The sequence below is a fragment of the Phocoena phocoena genome, chromosome X (genome assembly GCF_963924675.1).
Source record: "Phocoena phocoena chromosome X, mPhoPho1.1, whole genome shotgun sequence".
NCBI lineage: Eukaryota > Metazoa > Chordata > Mammalia > Artiodactyla > Phocoenidae > Phocoena > Phocoena phocoena.
Window position 1 is genome coordinate 52,362,001 of NC_089240.1, and position 22,109 is coordinate 52,384,109.

Genomic DNA, 22,109 nt, shown 5'->3' on the forward strand with positions numbered 1-22,109 from the left:
TTAGGTAACACACCCCTGAGCTAAAATACTGCCTTCTGGCCCATCAAGACACAGCTTTCTCTACCCTTCTTTTGCTCTAGCTAAACGTTCCTTTGACATCTGTGGTTGAAGGATGGGACAAAGAGATACTTCCCATTCCCATTTAAACCCTTAGCTTCAGCATCAAGAATAATAAAGAGATATGGAACTTGCAGAACACTAACAAAAGCTTTGCTTAGGTTGGCTGGATTAGGCAATTCCTCAAAACAGGGTCATAGCACTCTCTCTTTTGGAAGGATAAATACTTGCATTGCTGTTCTGAGCCCATGCCCTGTAGGAAGAGGCCAAGATGTTTGGGAGTTGGGAACGAAATCCTTCTAAGACTAAGACTCCCACTGGGCCAGTGCCTGAGAACTCTGGGAAAGTAATTTTGCCTATTAGAGACTCAGACTGTTGATCTAGAAAATAGGAATAACAATAACAACCTATTTCCTGTCTGAAAATCAAATGACATAAGATGTGAATGTACTTTGCCAAAATAGTACATGCACGTGAGCACTTATATTTAATTCCAACTTCCAAAAGTATTTATTGAGCATCTACCATCTGCCAAGCACTATGCTAGATGTTGAGGATGTATCAGTAAATCAATAAAAAAAAAAACCTTTCCCTCATGGAATTTACTTTCTAGTAGGGGAGAAAGGCAATAAACAAAACACAAAAGCAAAATATATAATAAGTCAGAAAGCAGTAAGTGCGATGGAGAAAAATAAAACAAGATAGTACATGGTTACAATTTTAGATAGAATAGTCAGGGAAGGTCTCAAGGAGATGATATTTGAGTGAAGCCTTGAAGGAGGTGAGAAATGGATCCACATAGACATTTGAGGGAATAGTGATTTAGGCAGAAGGGAAAGCCAGTGGAAAGGCTATGAAGGGGGAGTGTGTCAGGCCTTTTTAAGGAACAGCAATTAGGCCATGTGGCTAAAGTAGTGAGAGCATGTGGGAAAAGAGCAAGAGATGAAGTCACAGAGGTAAGGAAGGGTTGATCACACAGGGCTTTGTAAGTAATAATGGGAACTTTGGCTTTTACTCAAGAAGGAAAGGTGAGCCATTGGAAAGTTTTAAGCAGAGGAGTGATATGAATGACTTAGGTATTGATATCATCCCTTGGCTGCTGGGTAAAGACCAGACTGTACTAACTTGTATTATAGACCTTATGACATTATAAGATAGCTATCATTTAAAAAAGTTTTTTATTGGGGTATAGTTGATTTACAATGTTGTGTTAGTTTCAGGTGTACAGCAAAGTGAATCTGTTATACATATACATATATCCACTCTTTTTCAGCTTCTTTTCCCATATAGGCCATTACAGAATATTGAGTAGAGTTCCCTGTGCTATACAGTAGGTCCTTATTAGTTATCTATTCTATTAGTAGTGTGTATGTGTCAATCCCAATCTTCCAATTTATCCATCCCCTGCCTTACCCTGCAGTAACCATAAATGTATTTTGTACACCTGTAACTCTATTTCTGTTTTGTAGATAAGTTCATTTGTAGCCTTTTTTAAGATTCTACATACAAGTGATATCATATGATGTTTGTCTTTCTCTGTCTGACTTACTTCACTCAGTATGACAATCTCTAGGTCCATCCATGTTGCTGTGAATGGCATTATTTCTTTTCTATGGCTGAGTAATATTCCATTTATATATGTACCACATCTTCTTTATCCATTCCTCTGTTGATGGACATTTAGGTTGCTTCCATGTCCTGCTATTATAAATAGTGTAAGATAGTTATCATTTTACAGCAGTGCTCCTCAAACTTTAATATGTATTGTAAGTCAAATGTGAACCTTGTTAAAATGTAGATTTGAATTCACGTCTGGAGTGGAATTAAAGATTCTGCATTTCTAACCAGCTCCCAGGTGATTCAGATGCTATTCCTCTAAGGCAGAACAGTTTGAGTGTAGGAGCTATGTCCAAGGCCTAGCATGGAGCAGAACTCCACTAAATGCTTGTGGAATGAATGACATATCAGTGGTTTGATGCCCAATGCCACGTAACATATTCGAGAGGGTAATTAAAAATATATATCAACCATTTGTATGGAAGTAGGAGGAAGAGAAAAAGATAAAAGAGAGACAATGATGGATAGGTGAATAGATGAAAAGGGAAGGAAGAAAAGGAAAACTACCTTTTCCCAAATACTTACAATATTAGATTTACTTCATTTCCTCAATAAAGTTAAGAGGTTGGTAAAATGAAGCCTACTGGACAAGTCATAAAATCAAAGGTTAGAGGAGTTAAGAGGCACCTTCAAGGCCACAGGGTTAATTAGTGACTAAGTTAAGATGTGAAAGCCAGCACTCCATGTCCACAGAGCCCTTGTTCTTTCTACCCTACCTTACTGCCTTGGGGAAGGGGGAGGAGATAACCTTTAACCTGCCTGGAAGGGGTGAAAAATGAATTTAGGTGAAGAAAGTTAAGGCCCAAAGTCCATGGTCTTGATCTTTTCAGAGCTGCACTCTCCGATGTGGTTGCTGTTAGTCACGTGTGGCTATTTAAATTAAAATGAAATAAAATTTAAAATTCCATTTCTCAGTCATACTAGCCACATCTCAAGTGCTCAACAGCCACAGATATCTGATCAGTGGCTACTGTAATGGAGACTGCAGATACAGAACATTTTCATCACTGCAGGAAGCACTGCTTCCTATTAGGCAGCACTGCTCTAAAGAAACAAGAACTTTGAAAAATGTCAGAGCTATACCATTGATTACAGAGTGGTCCTGAACCTAATCAATAGGGCTGGAGGACAGAAAGTAGGACCTGATCTCTTATCTGGAATAAAGGGGATGAAAATATTCAAGGTAGAGTTTTTCACTGGGTCAAGCATAACGCTATAGTGTGTGTGGGGGGGGGGAGAGAAATCCTTCTAAAAACATTATTTTCTCTATCTCTCATTGGTTTTCTCATACTGTTTAGTAAAAGGTCCTTTGAAAATGCCAACTTGTCTCTGCTGGACTCAAGGCAGTGTGAGAAAAAAAGGTTCTCTTCCTCACTCAGGTCAGAAAGATGGAAGGGATGGAGTTAGACAATGTGGAGCCACAGTCCCTAGAGGGCAGAGTAGCATAGTGGAAGACAAGTATTACCAGGGATACTTGCAAAACATAGAGATTTCCGTGTTTTATCCCAGGCTGAGAATTCACAACTTTGCGTGGGGGGTGGGGTCAAAGAGGGCTGGAATCTGCATGTTTAACAAGCTAGCCCAGGGACTTTGGTGCACACTCAAGTTTGTAAACCACTGGCTTGGCAGGAAATGTGTTTTGCTGTAATGAAGTCAGGCCCTTACATGGGGTGGCAACAACTGGATCAGAAAACAAGAGGATAGGGATAGAGTTTCCGGCAGAGGGGACAGAGGGAGGCAGAGAGAGAGGGTGGGGAGAGGGAATATGAATATGAAAGTTAGACAGACAGGTAGATAGCAAAAAGGAGAGAAGTAAACAGAGAGACTGAGAAACCCCAAGGGAGGAGTCTCACTCACAGAACAGAATCTACGAGGTTAGTCAAGCTGTGTTTCCTAATATCTTGGGATTTTCACAGGTACGGCCCAGGAAGGTTGTCATTTCTTCATGCAAGTGCCCTCTACCCCACCCTGAGTGCCCTCACATGCACCATCATAGCTGGGCCTACCTCACAAATGTCCTTTAGGTGCTTGATGTAGTGACGCTCGGTGCTCATGATCTCATTGATTACGTTGGCTCGCATCTGGTCCCGGTTTTGGAGTGGCCGGCCCAGACAAAGGCAGTCTGAGTTGGGGTCCAGGTGCCCATTCTGAACGTCACTGGGCCCTTCCTCCACCCCATCCTCCTGGTTCACCCAGAGCTGTAGAGGCAGGCAGAAGAATAACAGGTCAGCTTCCTTCTTTGAGAAGTTTTCAGCCAAGAAGAAAAAGGACAAACTAAATTATTCAGGTATTCAGAAAACCTTCAATCAGAGCCCTATTAAACTGAATGCCTGGCCTGGCTCTAGGGTGACTTGCTGGTCCTAGGCATGAGTCTATTCCTCTCTAGGCCTATGGTGACCTATCCATAAAATGGAGGGTGGAGAAGAGTAGGACTAAACCATCTATAAGTGTCTTCCTGGCTAGGAAGGTTTCAGAGGAGAAAAGAGTTATGGCAAGCAGAACTCATTCATGCTGGAGCATATCTAGGCAACACAGCTGTGTCAAAAAATATGTATTAAATTATACATCTTGGGAGGAGACGCGTCCAAGATAGTGACATAGGAAGACCCTTAGCTCACCTCCTACCATAGACACACCAAATCTACACCTATATAGAGAGCAATTCTTAAGGGCTGATTGAACAGCCATTGCACATAAAATGACCAGATAGAAATGAGAGGTAAAGGTGGAGACATGGTATATGTGGGAACCACACCTCTGTAGTAGCAATTTGCAGTAGGGATAGGTATTGCTGAGGGGCATAGGCACAGACTCACCTACCTTGGGAAACAGGAAAAACATAAAACCCAGCAGGTTAAAGAGCAGACTCACAGACTTAGAAAACAAACTTATGGTTACCGGGGGGAAGCGTTGGGGAGAGGGATAGATTGGGAGTTTGGGATTGACATGTACACAATGCTATATTTAAAATAGATAACCAACAAGGACCTACTGTATAGCACAGGAAACTCTGCTCAATATTCTGTAATAATGTAAATGGGAAAAGAATTTGAAAAAGAATAGATACATGTTTATGTATAACTCAATCACTTTGCTATATACCTGAAACTAATGCAACACTGTTAATCAAATATACTCCAACATAAAATAAAAAATTTAAAAAAATAAAAATAAAATAAAGAGCACCTAGACTGTAGAGTAATGAAAATTCATTTACTAACACTAGAACTTCTGCCAAATGGGCAAATAACTGCTGGAACCCCCAGGGGCAGTGCAACTAAGGAACACAAACAGAAATCTTTCTGTGCAGCTGCACAAGCCGCAGATTAAATCCCCGAGATCAGCTTGGTAAATCCTGTGTCTGTGGAATACCTGAATGGATGAGTGGTCCCACAACAGAGACTGGTCTAGGCTTCCTAGGAGTGGACTATGGGGGGTAAGTAAACGTGGGAGTCGGGCCAGGTCAGAATGTGAGCTGGCCCCACAGTGCCCACAGCAAGTCCAGAGACCCACCTATAGGTATTGGAGGGCCTCCAGGGGAGGTGGAGATTGGCTCTGGCTCACTATGGGAGCAAGGACGCTGACAGAGGAGGCCCCAGGAAAATATGATTATTACTATTATTCATTTTTGTTTGTTTCATTTTATTCAGTTGTTGGTGGTGTTGCATTTATTATTTTTTCTTTTATTTTTAATTAAAAAGTTTTAAAGATATATATTCATTTTTCTATTTTTAATTTACTTTTTTGTTGTGTTAGAGTTTTTTTCTTGTGTTCTTTGTTTCTTATTTATTTTTATGTTTTTGATTGTTTTACGTGTATATTTTATGTTTTTTTGCATTATTTGTTTGCTCTATATTTTTAATTTTTTGTTTATGTTAGTCTAGTCCTAACTGTTCTCATTTTTAAATTCTTTTGTTTCTTTGTTCTATTGGTATTTTTATTTATTTTTTTCTTTATTTGTGTGTGTGTGTTGTATTGTTGTTGCTCTGCTGTAGGTTCGAGGTAGTTTTTGCTATTTTTTTTAACATCTTTATTGGAGTATAATTGCCTTACAATGTTGTATTAGTTTCTACTGTATAACAAAGGGAATCAGCTATATGCATACATATATCCCCATATCCTCTCCCTCTTGCGTCTCCCTCTGTCACTCCCTATCCCACCACTGTAGGTGGTCACAAATCACAGAGCAGATCTCCCTGTGCTATGTGGTGGCTTCCCAATAACTATCAATTTTACATTTGATAGCATATATATCTCAGTGCTACCCTCTCACTTCGTCCCAGCTTACCTTCTCCACTCCCTGTTTCCTCAAGTCCTGTGTCTGCGTCTTTATTCCTGTCCTGTCCCTAGGTTCATCAGAATCATTTTTTTTAAATCCATATATATATGTTAGCATATGGTACTTGTTTTTCCCTTTCTGACTTACTTCACTCTGTATGACAGACTCTAGGTCCACCCACCTCACTGCAAATAACTCAATTTCATTTCCTTTTATGGCTGAGTAATATTCTATTGTATATATGTGCCACATCTTCTTTATCTATTCATCTGTTGATGGACATTTAGGTTGCTTCCATGTCCTGGCTATTGTAAATAGAACTGCAATGAACATTGTGGTACATGACTCTTTTTGAAGTATGGTATTCTCAGAGTGTATGCCCAGTAGTGGGATTGCTGGGTCATATGGTAGTTCTATTTTTAGTTTTTTAAGGACCCTCCATACTGTTCTCCATAGTCACTGTATCAATTTACATTCCCACCAACAGTGCAAGAGGCTTCTCTTTTCTCCACGCCCTCTCCAGCATTTATTGTTTGTGGATTTTTTGATGATGGCCATTCTGATTGGTGTGAGGTGATACCTCATTGTAGTTTTGATTTGTATTTCTCTAATGATTAGTGATGCTGAGCATTCTTTCATATGTTTGTTGGTAATCTGTATATTTTCTTTGGAGAAATGTCTATTAAGGTCTTCTGCCCATTTTTGGATGGGGTTGTTTTATTGATATTGAGTGGGATGAGCTGCTTGTATATTTCAGAGATTAACCCTTTGTCAGTTGTTTGGTTTGCAACTACTTTCTCCCATTCTAAGGGTTGTCTTTTTGTCTTGTTCATGGTTTCCTCTGCTGTGCAAAACTTTTAAGTTTCATTAGGTGCAATTTGTTTATTTTTGTTTCAATTTCCATTTCTCTAGGAGGTGGGGTGGGTCAAAGAGTCTCTTGCTGTGATTTATGTCATAGAGTGTTCTGCCTATGTTTTCCTCTAAGAGTTTGAGAGTGTCTGGCATTACATTTGGGTCTTTAATCCATTTTGAGTTTATTTTTGTGTATGGTGTTAGGAAGTGTTCTAATTTCATTCTTTTACATGTAGTTCTCGAGTTTTCCCAGGGCCACTTAAGGAAGAGGCTGTCTTTTTTACATTGTATATTCTTGCCTCCTTTATCAAAGATAAGGTGACCATATGTGTGTGGGTTTATCTCTGGGCTTTCTATACTGTTCCATTTAACTATATTTCTATTTTTTGTGCCAGTACCATACTGTCTTGATTACCATAGCTTTGTAGGATAGTCTGAAGTCAGGGAGCCTGATTCCGCCAGCTCCATTTTTCTTTCTCAAGATTGCTTTGGCTATTCAGGGTCTTTTTATTTCCATACAAATTGTAAAATTTTCTGTCCTAGTTCTGTGAAAAATGTTATTCATAGTTTGACAGGGATTGCATTGAATCTGTAGATTGCTTTAGGTAGTACAGTCATTTTCACAATGTTGATTCTTCCAGTGCAAGAATATGGTATATCTCTCCATCTGTTTGTATTATATTTAATTTCTTTCATCAGTTTCTTACAGTTTCTTTGTATAGGTCATTTGTCTCCTTAGGTAGGTTTATTCCTAGGTATTTTATTCTTTTTGTTGCAGTGGTAAATTGGAGTGTTTTCTTAATTTCTCTTTCAGATTTTTTGTCATTACTGTATAGGAATGCAAGAGACTTCTGTGCATTAATTTCATATTCTGCTACTATACCAAATTCATTGATTAGTTCTAGTAGTTTTCTGGTAGCATCCTTAATATTCTTTAGGTATAGTATCATGTCATCTGCAAACAGTGATGGTTTTACTTCTTTTACGATTTGGATTCCTTTTATTCCTTTTTCTTCTCTGATGGCAGTGCCTAAAACTTCATAAACTATGGTGAATAATAGTGGTGAGAGTGGGCAACCTTGTCTTATTCCTGATCTCAGGGGAAACGGCTTCAGTTTTTCACCATTGAGAAAGCTGTTTGCTGTGTGTTTGTCATATATAGCCTTTATTATGTTGAGGAGGTTCCCTCTATGCCCACATTCTGGAGAGTTTTTATCATAAGTGGGTGTTGAATATTGTCGAAAGCTATTTCTACATTTATTGAGATCATCACATGGATTTATCTTTCAATGTGTTAATATGCTGAATCACAATGATTGATTTGCTTATATTGAAGAATCCTTGCATTCCTGGTATAAATGTCACTTGATCCTGCTGTGTGATCCTTCTAATGTGCTGTTGGATTCTGTTTGCTAGTATTGTGTTGAGGATTTCTGAATCTATATTCATCAGTGATATTGTCCTATAGTTTTCTTTTTTTGTGACATCTTTGTCTGGTTTTGGTATCAGGGTGATGGTGGCCTCATAGAATGAATTTGGGAGGGTTCCTCCCTCTGCTATATTTTACAAGAGTTTGAGAAGGATACATGTTAGCTCTTCTCTAAATATTCGATAGAATTCACCTGTGAAGACATCTGACCTTGGGCTTTTGTTTGTTGGAAGATTTTTACTCACAGTTTCGATTTCAGCGCTTGTGATTGGTGTGTTCATATTTTCTATTTTTCCTGGTTCAGTCTCGGAAGGTATTACTTTTCTAAGAATTTTTCCATTTCTTCCAGGTTTTTCATTTTATTGGCATATAGTTGCTTGTAGTAATCTCATGATCCTTTATATTTCTGCAGTGTCAGTTGTTCCTTCATTTTCATTTCTAATTCTGTTGATTTGAGTCTTCTTTTTGTGTGTGATGAGTCTGGCTATAGGTTTATGAATTCTTTTTTTCCCAAAGAATCAGCTTTACGTTTACTGATTTTTGCTATTTTTCCCTTCATTTCTTTTCATTTCTGATCTGATCTTTATGATTTCTTTCCTTCTGCAAACTTTGTTTTTTTTTAATTTTTGTTCTTCTTTCTCTAATTGCTTTAGGTGTAAGGTTAGGCTGTTTATTTGAGATTTTTCTTGTTTCTTTAGCTGAGATTTTATTGCTATAAACTTCCCTATAGAACTCTTTTGCTACATCCCGCAGGTTTTGGGTCATCGTGCTTCATTGTCATTTGTTTCTGGGTATTTGTTGATTTCCTCTTTGATTTCTTCAGTGATCTCTTGGTTATTTAGTAGTGTATTTTTAGCCTCCATGTGTTTGTAATTTTTACAGTTTTTTTCCTGCAGTTAATATCTAGTCTCATAGTGTCGTGGGCTATAAGCCTACTTGATACAAATTCAAATGTTCTTAAATTAACCAAGACTTGATTTGTGATCCAAGATATATCTATTCTGGAGAATATTCCATGACCACTTGACAAGAAAGTGTATTCTGTAATTTTTGTATGGAATGTCTTATAAATATCAATTAAGTCCATCTGGTCTAATGTGTCATTTAAAGCTTGTGTTTCCTTATTTATTTTCATTTTGGATGATCTGTCCATTGTTGAAAGTGGGGTTAAAGTACCCCACTATTTTTGTGTTACTGTTGATTTCCCCTTTTTGACTGTTAGCATTTGCCTATGTATTGAAGTACTCCTACGTTGAGTGCATAAATATTTACAATGGTTATATCTTCTTCTTGGATTGATCCCTTGATCATTATGTAGTGTCCTTTTTTGTCTATTTAATAGTCTTTATTTTAAAGTCTATTTTGTCTGATATGAGAATTGCTACTCCAGCTTTCTTTTGTTTTTCATTTGCATGGAATATCTTTTTCTATCCCCTCACTGAGTGGTATTTCATGGGGCCAGGAGGTTAGTGGTGGTCCAATGACCTGTACTCGGCTCCCCACCTCACAGGTTCAGGCCCGACACCCAGCTGGAGCACCAAGACCCTGCCAGCCACATGGCTCAGAAGAAAAGGAAGAAAAACAAACAAACAAACAGATATAACCCCAAACTACATAGTAATAGCAATCCTAAACAGACAAAATCACACAAAGAAACATACACACATGGAATAGCTTTAAAATGGTGGAAGAGTAAGATGTGGAAATCACCTTCCTCCCCACAAATACATCAGAAATAAATCTCCATGTGGAAAAACTCCTACAGAACACCTACTGAACACTGGCAGAAGTCCTCAGACTTTTCAAAATGCAAGAAACTCCTCACATACCTGGGTAGGGGAAAAGAAAAATGAAAAAAAACAGAGACAAAATAATACAGACAGGACCAGCACCTCTGGGAAGGAGGTTGAAGGAGGAAAAGTTTCCACACACTAGAAAGCTCCTTCACTGGCTGAGAATGGGACTGGGCAGGGGGAGGGGAACTTTGCAGCCAGGGAGGAGAGCTCAGCAACAGGGGTGAAGAGGGCAAATTGGAGAGATTCCTGCATAAATCCCTGGTGACCTGCACTCACAAGCCTAAGAGGCTTTTCTGCTCACCCGCCAGGGTAGGTGGGAGCTGGGAGCTGAGGCTCAGGCTTTGGAGGTAGGATCCCAGGGAGAGGACTGGGGTTGGCTGCATGAATACAGCCTGAAGGGGGCTGGTGCTCCACAGTAGGCCAGAAGGGAGTCCGGGGAAAAGTATGGAACTGCCAAAGAGGCAAGGGATCATTGTTTTGCAGGGCATGAGGAGAGAGGATTCAGAGCACCACCTAAACCAGCTACAGAGTCAGGCACGTGCCATGGCTATCAGTGTGGACACCAGAGATGGGCATGAAACGATAAGGCTGCTGCTGCAGCCACCAAGAAGCCTGTGTGCAAGCACTGGTCACTATCCACAGTTCCCCTTCCAGGAGCCTGTGCAGCCCACCACTGCCAGAGTCCCGTGATCCAGGAATGATTTCCCCAGAAAAGCACAGAGTGTGAATTGTCATGCTAGCCTCTGATGCCACAGACTTACACCCAATTTCGTACCCCTCCCTCCCATGGCCTGAGTGAGCCAGAACCCCTAATCAGCTACTATTTTAACCCCGTCCTATCTGTGTAGGGAACAGATGCCTCAGGCGACCTGCATGCAGAGGCAGGACCAAATCCAAAGCTGAACCCCAGGAGCTGTGCTAACGAAGAAGAAAAAGGGAAACCTACCCCAGTAGCCTTTGGAGCAGTGGATTAAAACTCCACAATCACCTTGATATACCCTGCATCTGTGAAATAACTGAACAGATGATGAATCATCCCAAAACTGAGGCGGTGGGCATTGGAAGCAACTGTAGACCTGGAGTTTGCTTTCTCCATCTAATTTGTTTCTGGCTTTATGTTTATTTTAGTTTAGTATTTAGATTTTATTATCATTGATAGACTGGTTTATTGATTTGGTTGCTCTCTTCCTTTTTTTTAATATATATATATATATATATTTTTCTTTTTTCTATTTTTGGGAGTGTGTAGGTGCATGCTTCTTCATGTGATTTTGTCTGTATAGCTTTGCTTTTACAATTTGTCCTAGTTTCTGTCTGAAGTGTTTTTTCTTTCTTTTTTTTAAAAAAATATTTTAGCACTTGTTATCATTGGTGGATTTGTTTTATCGTTTGGTTGTTTTCTTCTTTCTTTTTTAAATACTTTTTATTTTAATAATTTTATTTTACTCCTTTCTTTCTTTCTTTCCTTTTCTTTCTTTCCTTTTATCTCACTTTACTTCTGAGCCATGTGGCTGACAGGGTATCGGTGGTCTGGCCGGGTATCAGGCCTGTGCCTCTGAGGTGGGACAGCCGAGTTCAGGACACTGGTCCACCAGAGACCTCCTATCACCACATAATATCAAACAGCGAAAGCTCTCCCAGAGATATCCATCTCAACGCTAAGACTCCACTCCACTCAATAACCAGCAAGCTACAGGGTTGGACACCCTATGCCAAACAACTAGGAAGCAGGAACACAACCCCACCCATTAGCAGAGAAGCTACCTAAAATCATAATAAGATCAGAGACACCAACACACAAAACCAGATGTGGTCCTACCCACGAGAAAGACAAGATCCAGCCTCATCCACCAGAACACAGGCACCAGGCCCCTCCAACAGGAAGCCTACATAACACACTGAAGCAACATTAGCCACTGGGGACAGACACCAAAAACAACAATGATTATGAACCTGCAGCCTGAAAAAAGGAGACCACAAACACAGTAAGTTAAGGAAAATGAGAAGCCAGAGGAACACACAGCACATGAAGAACCAAGGTAAAATCCCACCAGACCAAACAAATGAAGGAAAAGTAGTCAGTCTACCTGAAAAAGAAGTCATGGTAATCATAGTAAAAATGGTTCAAAATCTTGGAAATAGAATGGTGAAAATATAAGAAATGTTTAACGAGAACCTAGAAGAAATAAAGACCAAACAAACAAGGATGAACAACACAATAAAAGAAATTAAAAATCCACTAGAAAGAATCAATAGCAGAATAACTGTGGCAGAAGAATGGATAAGTGACATTGAAGATAAAATAGTAGAAATATATACTGCATAACAGAATAAAGAAAAAAGAATTGAGGACAGTCTCAGTGACCCCTGGGACAACATGAAATGCACCAACTAGAGAATTATAGGGGTGCCAGAGGAAGAAGAGGAAAAGAAAGGGACTGAGAAAATATTGGAAGAGATTATAGTTGAAAACTTCCCTAATATGGGAAGGAAATAATTAATCATGTCCAGGAAGCACAAAGAGTCCCATACAGGATAAATTCAAGAAGAAACACGCCAAGACACATAATAATCAAAGTATCAAAAATTAAATACAAAGAAAAAATATGAAAAGCAGCAAGGGAAAAACAATAAATAACATACAACGGAATCCCCATAAGGTTAACAGCTGATCTTTCAGCGAAAGCTCTGCAAGCCAGAAGGGAGTGGCAGGACATATTTAAAGTGATGAAACGGAAAAACCTACAACCAAGATTACTCTGCCCACCAAGGATCTCATTCAGATTCAATGGAGAAATTAAAATACTTACAAAGAAGCAAAAGCTAAGAGAATTCAGCACCACCAAACCAGCTTTACAACAAATACTAAAGGAACTTCTGTAGGCAGGAAATGCAAGAAAAGGAAAAGACCTACAATAACAAACCCAAGACAATTAAGAAAATGGTAATAGGAACATTCATATTGATAACTACCTTAAATGTAAATAGATGAGATGCTCCAACAAAAAGACACAGACTGGCTGAATGGATACAAGAACAACACCTGTATATATATTGTCTATAAGAGACACACTTCCGACCTAGGGACACATACATACTGAAATTGAGGGGATGGAAAAAGATATTCCATAGAAAGGGAAATCAAAAGAAAGCAGGTGTAGCAACTCTCATATCAGACAAAATAGACTTTAAAATAAAGTCTACTTCAAGAGACAAAGAAGGACAGTGCATAATGATCAAGGGATCAATCCAAGAAGAAGATACACCAATTGTAAATACACATGCACCCAATATAGGAGCACCTGAATACATAAGGCAAATACTAACAACCAAAAGGGAGAAATGAACAGTAACACAATAATTGTAGGGGACTTTAACACCCCACTTTCACCAATGAACAGATCATCCATAATGAAAATAAATAAGGAAATACAAGCTTTAAATGTTACATTAAACATGCTGATATTAAGTGATATTTATAGGACATTCCATCCAAAAACAACAGAATACACTTTCTCCTCAAGTGCTCATGGAACATTCTGCAGGATAGATCATATCTTGGGTCACAACACAAGCCTAGGTAAATTTTAAAAATACTGAAATCTTACTCTGTATCTTTTCTGACCACAGCGCTATGAGACTCGATATCAATTGCAGGAAAAAAATTGTAAAAAATACAAATACGTGGAGGCTAAACAATACACTACTTAATACACAAGAGATCACTGAAGAAATCAAAGAGGAAATCAAAAAATACCTAGAAACAAATGACAATGAAAACACAATGACCCAAAACTGATGGGACGAAGCAAAAGAAGTTCTAAGAAGAATGTTTATAGAAATACAATCCTACCTCAGGAAACAAGAAACATCTCAAATGAACAACCTAACCTTCACCTCACGCAATTAGAGAAAGTAGAACAAGAAAAAACCAAAGTTAGCAGAAGGAAAGAAATCATAAAGATCAGATGAGAAATAAATGAGAAAGAAATGAAGGAAACAATAGCTAAGATCAATAAAACAAAAAGCTTGTTCTTTGAGAAGGTAAACAAAATTAATAAAATATTACCCAGACTCATCAAGAAAAAAGGTAGAAGACTCAAATCAACAGATTTACAAATGAAAAAGGAGAAGTAACAACGAACACTGCAGAAATACAAAGGATCATGAGAGTTTACAACAAGCAACTATATGCCAATAAAATGGAAAAGCTGGAAGAAATGGACAATTTCTTAGAAAAGCACAAACTTCTGAGACTGAATCAGGAAGAAATAGAAAATATAAACAGACCAATCACAGCACTGCAATTGAGATTTTGATTAAAAATCTTGCAGCAAACAAAAGCCCATGACCAGACGGCTTCACAGGCGAATTCTATCAAACATTTAGAGAAGAGCTAACACCTATACTTCTCAAACTCTTCCAAAATATAGCAGAGGGAGGAACACTCCCAAACACATTCTACGAGGCTACAATCACCCTGATGCCAAAACCAGACAAATATGTCACAAAGAAAGAAAACTACAGGCCAGTACCACTGAGGAACATAGATGCAAAAATTGTCAACAAAACCATAGCAAACAGCATCCAACAGCACATTAAAAGTATCATACACCATGATCAAGTGGGGTTTATCCCAGGAATAAAAGGAGTCTTCAGTATACACAACTCAATCAATGTTATAAGGCACTTTAAACAAATTGAAGGACAAAAACCATATGATCATCCCAATAGATACAGAAAAAGCTTTCGACAAAATTCAACACCCATTTATGATAAAAATCCTTCATAAAGTAGGCATAGTGGGAACTTACCTCAACATAATAAAGACCATGTATGCCAAACCCACAGCCAGCATCATTCTCAATGGTGAAAAAGTGAAACCATTTCCACTAAGATCAGGAATAAGACAAGGTTACCTATTCTTACTACTATTATTCAGCATAGTTTGGGAAGTTTTAGCCACAGCCATCAGAGAAGAAAAAGAAATAAAAGAATCCAAATTGCAAAAGAAGAAGTAAAGCTATCACTGTTTGCAGATGACATGATATTATAAATAGAGTCCTAAAGATGCTACCAGAAAACCAGTAGAGCTACTCAATGATTTTGGTAAAGTATCAGGATACAAAATTAATACAGAGGAATCTCTGGCATTCTTAGGCACTAATGATGAAAAATCTGAATGTCAAATTAAGAAAACACTCCCATTTACCATCTTAACAAAAAGAATAAAATACCTAGGAATAAACCTACCTATGAATACAACAGATCTTTATACAGAAAACTATAAGACACTGATGAATGAAATTAAATATGATACAAACAGATGGAGAGATATACCATGTACTTGCATTGGAAAAATCAACATTGTGAAAATGACCATACTACCCAAAACACTCTACAGATTCAATGCAATCCATATCAAATTACCAATGGCACTTTTTACAGAACTAGAACAAAAATTTTCACAATTTCTATGGAAACACCGAAGACACAGAATAGCTGAAGCAATCTTGCGAAAGAAATATGGAGCTGAAAGAATCAGGCTCCCTGACTTCGGACTATACTACGAATCTACAGTAATCAATACAGTATGGTTCTGACACAAAAGCAGATATATAGAGCAATGGAACAGAATAGAAATCCCAGAGATATACCCATGTACATACGGTCACTTATCTTTGATAAAAGAGGGAAGAATATACAACAGAGAAAATACAGCCTCTTCAATAAGTTGTGCTTGGACTACTGGATAGCTACAAGTAAAAGAATGAAAATAGTACACTCCCTAACACCATACAGAAAAATAAAGTCAAGGTGCATTAAAGACATAAATGTAAGGTGAGAAACTATAAAACTTTTAGAGGAAAACATAGGCAGGACACTCTATGACACAAATCACAGCAAGATCCTTTTTGATCCACCTCCTAGAGAAGTGGAAATAAAAAAAATAAACAAATTGGACCTAATGAAACTTAAAAGCTTCTGCACAGCAAAGGAAACCATAAAGAACATGAAAGGACAGCCCTCTGAATGGGAGAAAATATTTGCAAATGAAGCAACTGACAAAGGATTAATCTCCAAATTTTACAAGCAGCTCAATATGAAAAAAACAAACAACCCAATCCAAAAATGGGCAGAAGACCCAAATAGACATTTATCCAAAGAAGACATACAGATTGCCAACAAACACATGAAAGGATGCTCAACATCACTAATCATTAGAGAAATGCAGATCAAAATTATAATGAGCTATCACCTCACACTAGTCAGAATGGCCATCATCAATAAATCTACAAACAATAAATGTTGGAGAGGGTGTGGAGAAAAGGGAACCCTCTTGCACTGTTGGTGGGAATGTAAATTGATACAGTCACTATGGAGAACAGTAGGGAGGTTCCTTAAAAAACTAAAAATAGAACTACCATACGACCCAGCAATTCAACTACTGAGCATATACACCGAGAAAATCATAATTCAAAAGAGTCATGTACCACAATGTTCATTGCAGCTCTATTTACAATAACCAGGATATGGAAGCAACCTATGTGGCCATTGACAGATGAATGGAAAAACAAGATGTGGCACATATATACAATGGAATATTTCTCAGCCATAAAAAGAAATGAAATTGAGTTATTTGCAGTGAGGTGTATGGACCTAGAGTCTGTCATACAGAGTGAAGTAAGTCAGAAACAGAAAGACAAATACCGTATGCTAACACATATATATGGAGTCTAAAAAACAACAAAAAAGTGGTTTTGAAGAACCTAGGGGCAGGACAGGAATAAAGATGCAGACATAGAGAATGAACTTGATTACATCGGGGGGGGGGGAAGTATAAGATGGACGAAGTGAGAGAGTGGCATGGACTTATATATACTACCAAATGTAAAATAGATAGCTAGTGGGAAGCAGCTGCATAGCACAGGGAGATCAGCTCAGTGCTTTGTGACCCCCTAGAGGGATGGGATAGGGAGGGTGGGTCGGAGATGAAAGAGGGAGGAAATATGGGGATATATGTTTATGTATAGCTGATTCACTTTGTTATAAAGAAGAAACTAACACACCACTGTTAAGCAATTATACTCCAATAAAGATTTAAAAAAAGAAATATACACACACTCATAAAGCTAAAAAAACCAAACAACTAAAAATTAAAAAATAACTAACAGACAGAACCCTAGGATAAATGGTACAAGCAAACCTAAACAGAGAAGATCACACAAAGAGACATACACATACACACTCACAAAAAGAGAATAAAGGTAAAAAATAAATTTAAAAGATAATAAATTTAAAAAGTAAAATTAAATTTAAAAAAAGGAAGAGAGCAACCAAACCAATAAATAAATCCACAAATTATAACAAGCACTAAAATCTAAACTGTGATAAATGTAAAACCATAAACCAATCAGACGCAGAAAGCAAACCCAAAGGATAAAGTTGCTCCCAAAGTCAACCGCCTCAATTTTGGGAACATTCTTTGCCTATTCAGGTATTGTTCAAATGCAGCGTTTTTCAAGTTGATTGTGGGCATTTAATCTGCTTGTCCTCAGGCTGCAGGAAGTAATTCCCCTTTCTTTTCTTTGCACAGCTCCTGGGTTTCAGCTTTCCTTTTGGCCCTGCCTCTGCATTTAGGCTGCCCTCAGGCATCTATTCCCCTCACAGACTGGAGGGATTAAAGCAGCAGCTGATTAGGGCTCTATTGCTCACTCAGGCTGTATTGAGGGAGGGGTACAGTAGTTATAATTAGAATGCAGGGAGAACCTGTGGTGGGAGAAGCCAACATAACTTTGTCACAGCCCGAGGCACACAGTGTGTTCTCCAAGGGGAAGTTGTCCCTGGATCACAGGACCCTGGCAGTGGCATGCTGCACAGGTTACCGGGGTGGTGTGGGTAGTGACCTGTGCTTTCACACAGGATTGTTGGTGGCAGCAGCGGTGGTGTTAGCCGTCCATGTTCATCTCTGCAGTCCGAGATGTTAGCCACATCTTGTACCCATCTCTGGAGCTTGCTTAGGTGGTACTCTGCCTTCTGTGGGCACACAGTGGGAATACTCTCTCCTTGCTCACCCCTAAACAATGGCCTCTTGCCCCTCCAGCAGGTCCAGACTTTTTCCTGGACTCCCTCCTGGCTAGCTATGGCACACTAGCCCCCTTCAGGCCATCTTCATGCAGCTAACCCTAGTCCTCTCCCTGGGGTTTGACCTGCAAAACTTGAACCTCAGGTCCCAGCCTCCACCTGTGATGGTTGGTCAGCAGATAATCATCTCAGGTTTGTGAGTGCTAGTTAGCACTGATCTTCTGTGAGGGAATCTCTCTGCTTTGCCCTCTGCACCCCTGTTGCTGCACTCTCCTCCATGGCTCCAAAGCTTCCCCCCTGGCCACTCTTCATCCCCGCCACTGAAGGGGCTCCCTAGTGTGTGGAAACTTCTCCTCTTTCACAGCTCCTTCCCAGATGTTCAGGTCCCATCCCTATTCTTTTTTCTTTTGCCCTGCCCAGGTATGTGGGGATTTTCCTCTTTTTGGAAGTCTAAGATCTTCTGCCAGCTTTCAGTAGGTGTTCTGTAGGAGTTGTTCCACATGTAGATGTATTTGTGGAGAGGAAGATGATCTCCATGTCTTAACCCTCCACCATCTTGAAGGTCCTCTGTTTTTGCTATTTGTCTTGGGCTTCATTTGTTTGTTTTCACTTTTTTTTAATTTCTTTTTTTTTTCTTTTTTCTCTGGACCCACTGTGCAGCTTATGGGCTCTTGGTTGTAGAGCCTGTGATTAGGCCTGAGCCTCCATGGTGGGAGCACTGAATCCAGGACAGTGGACCACCAAAGAATTCATGGGCACAGAGAATATTAATCAGTGTGCATGCTCCCAGAGGTATCCATATCATCACCAAGGCCTGTCCCCACACAGCTGCTTGCAGGTTCCAGTGTTGGACACCTAATGCCAAACAACCAGCAAGACAGGAACACAGACCCATGCATCAGTAGACAGGCTGCATGAAGTGGTATTAAGCTCATAGACACCCCAAAACACTTCATCTGACGTGGCCCTGGCCTTCAGAGGGAAAAGACTCAGCACCACCCACCAGAGCACAGGTAACAATCCCTCCCACCAAGAAGCCTAAACAAGCCCCTGGACCAACCTCACCCACCAAGGGGCAGACACCAGAAGCAAGAAGAGCTATGACCCTGCAGCCTGTTGAAAGGAGACAATAAACACAGTAGCTTAGACAAGATGAGATAACAGAGAAATATGTTGCAAATGAAGGGGCAAGGTAAAATCCCACAAGACCAAATAAATAAAGAAGAAACAGGCAATCTACCTGAATGATAGGAAAGATGATCCAAGATCTCAGAAATAGAATGGAGGTATGGATTGAGAAGATACAAGAAATGTTTAACAAGTGCCTAGAAGAACTAAAGAACAAACAATCAGTGGTGAATAGCACAATAACTGAAATGAAAAATAAAATAGAAGGAATCAATAGCAGAAAAACTGAGGTAGAAGAATGGATAAGTGTGCTGGAAGATAGAATGGTGGAAATCACTCCCACAGAACAAAGAAACAAGAATGAAAAGAATTGGGGACAGTCTCAGAGACCTCTGGGACAACAGTAAATGCACCAACATTCGAATTATCGGGGTCCCAGAAGAAGAAGAGAAAAACAGGATCTGAGAAAATATTTGAATAGATTATAGTCGAAAACTTCCCTAACATGGGAAAGGAAATAATCAAGTCCAGAAAGAACAGAGAGTCCCATACAGGATAAACTTAAGGAGAAACATACCAAGACACATATTAATCAAACTAACAAAAAATTAAATACAAAGAAAAAACATAAAAAGCAGCAAGGGAAAAGCAACAAATGACATACATACAAGGGAATCCCCATAAGGTTATCAGCTCATTTTTCAGCAGAACCTTTGTAGGGCAGAAGAAAGTTACATAATATACTTAAACTGATGAAAGGGAAAAACCTACAACCAAGATTAATCTACCCAGCAAGGATTTAATTCAGATTCGACAGAGAAATCACACGATACACAGAAAAGCAAAAGCTAAGAGAATTCAGCACCATCATACCGGCTTTACAACAGCTGTTAAAGGAAATTCCTTTAGCTCTCCAAGAGCCAAAGGAACTTCTCCAGGAGGGAAACACAAAAGAATAAAAAGATCTACAAAAATGAAGCCACAATTAAGAAAATGACAATAGGAACATACAAATCAATAAGTACCATAAATGTAATTGGATTAAATGCTCAAACCAAAAGATACAGACTGGATGAATGGATACAAAAACAAGACCCATATATATGCTGTCTACAAGAAACCCACTTCAGACCTAGGGACACATACAGACTGAGAGTAAGGGGATGGAAAAAGATATTCCATGCAAATGGGAATCAAAAGAAAGTTTGAGGAGCAATACACATATCAGACAAGATAGACTTTAAAATAAAGACTATTAAAAGAGACAAGGAAGGACACTACATAATGATCATAGGATCAAGCCAAGAAGAAGATATCACCATTGTAAATATTTATGCACCCAAACTAGGAGCACCTCTATAAATGAAGCAAATGCTAACACTTATAAAGGGGAAATCAACAGTAACACAATAATAGTGGGGGCATTAACACCCCACTTACACGGATGGACAGATCATCAAGACAGAAAATGAATAAGGAAACCCAAGCTTTAAATGACACAAGAGACCAAATAGACGTAATTTATATTTATAGGACATTCAAACCAAAAGTGGCAGAATACACTTTATTCTCAAGTGCTCACAGACCATTCTCCAGGATAGATCACATCCTGGGTCACAAATCAAGCCTCAGTAAATTTAAGAAATTTGAAATTGTATAAATCATCTTATCCTACCACAATGCTATGAGATTATAAATCAATTACAGGAAAAAAAGAACTGTTAAAAATACAAACATATGGAGGCTAAACAATATGCTATGAAATAACCAAGAGATCACTGATGAAATCAAAGAGGAAATGAAAACATACATAGAGACAAATGACAATGAATACATGATGAACTAAAATGTACAGGATGCAGCAAAAGCAGTTCTAATAGGGAAGTTTACAGCAATACAATCCTACCTCAAGAAACAAGAAAAATCTCAAATAAACAACCTAACCTTACACCTAAAGCAATGAGAGAAAGAAGAACAAACAAAACCCAAAGTTAGTAGAAGGAAAGAAATCATTAATATTAGAGCAGAAACAAATGAAATAGAAATGAAAAAAACAATAGCAAAGATCAATGAAACTAAAAGCTGGTTTTTTGAGATGATAAATGAAACTGATAAACCTTTAGCCAGACAGACTCATCAGGAAAAAAAAAATGGAGAGGACTCAAATCAATAAAATTAGAAATGAAAAAGGAGAAGCTACAATTGACACCACAGAAATGCAAAGGATCATAAGAGATTACCACAAGAAATTATATGGCAGTAAAATGGACAACCTAGAAGAAATGGACAGTCTTAGTAAAGTACAACCTTCCAAGGCTGAGCCAGGAAGAAATAGAAAATATGAAGAGACCAATCACAAATAATGAAATTGAAACTGTGATTAAAAATCTTCAAACAAACAAAAGTCCAGGACTAGGTGGCTTCACAGGAGAATTCTATCAAACATTTAGATAAGAGCTAACACAGATACTTTACAAACTATTTCAAAAATCTGCAGTGGACAGAACACCCCCAATTCATTCTATGAGTCCACCATCACCCTGATACCAAAACCAGATAAGGATATAACAAAAAGAGAAAATTACAGGCCAATATCACTGATGAACATAGACGGAAAAATCCTTAACAAAACACTACCAAACCAAATCCAACAACATATTATAAGGGTCATACACCATGACCAAGTGGGATTTATCCCAGGAATGCAAGAATTCTTCAATATATGCATATCAATCAATGTGATACACCATATTAACAAATTGACAAATAAAAACCATATGATCACCTCAATAGATGGAGAGAAAGATTTTGATAAAATTCAACACACATTTATGATAAAAACTCTCCAGAAAGTGAGCCCAGAGGA

General features: G+C 38.6%; 1 protein-coding gene across 2 annotated transcripts in view; it reads right to left on the reverse strand.

Annotated features, from left to right (window-relative positions):
- ARHGEF9 (Cdc42 guanine nucleotide exchange factor 9) overlaps nucleotides 1-22,109 on the reverse strand; it is a 359,889-nt gene that overhangs the window by 99,305 nt on the left and 238,475 nt on the right. For both annotated transcript variants that reach the window (XM_065900095.1, XM_065900096.1), the window contains one exon: nucleotides 3,681-3,872. In XM_065900095.1, the coding sequence (XP_065756167.1) occupies nucleotides 3,681-3,872 (192 nt within the window). The remainder of the gene's footprint in view (nucleotides 1-3,680; nucleotides 3,873-22,109) is intronic.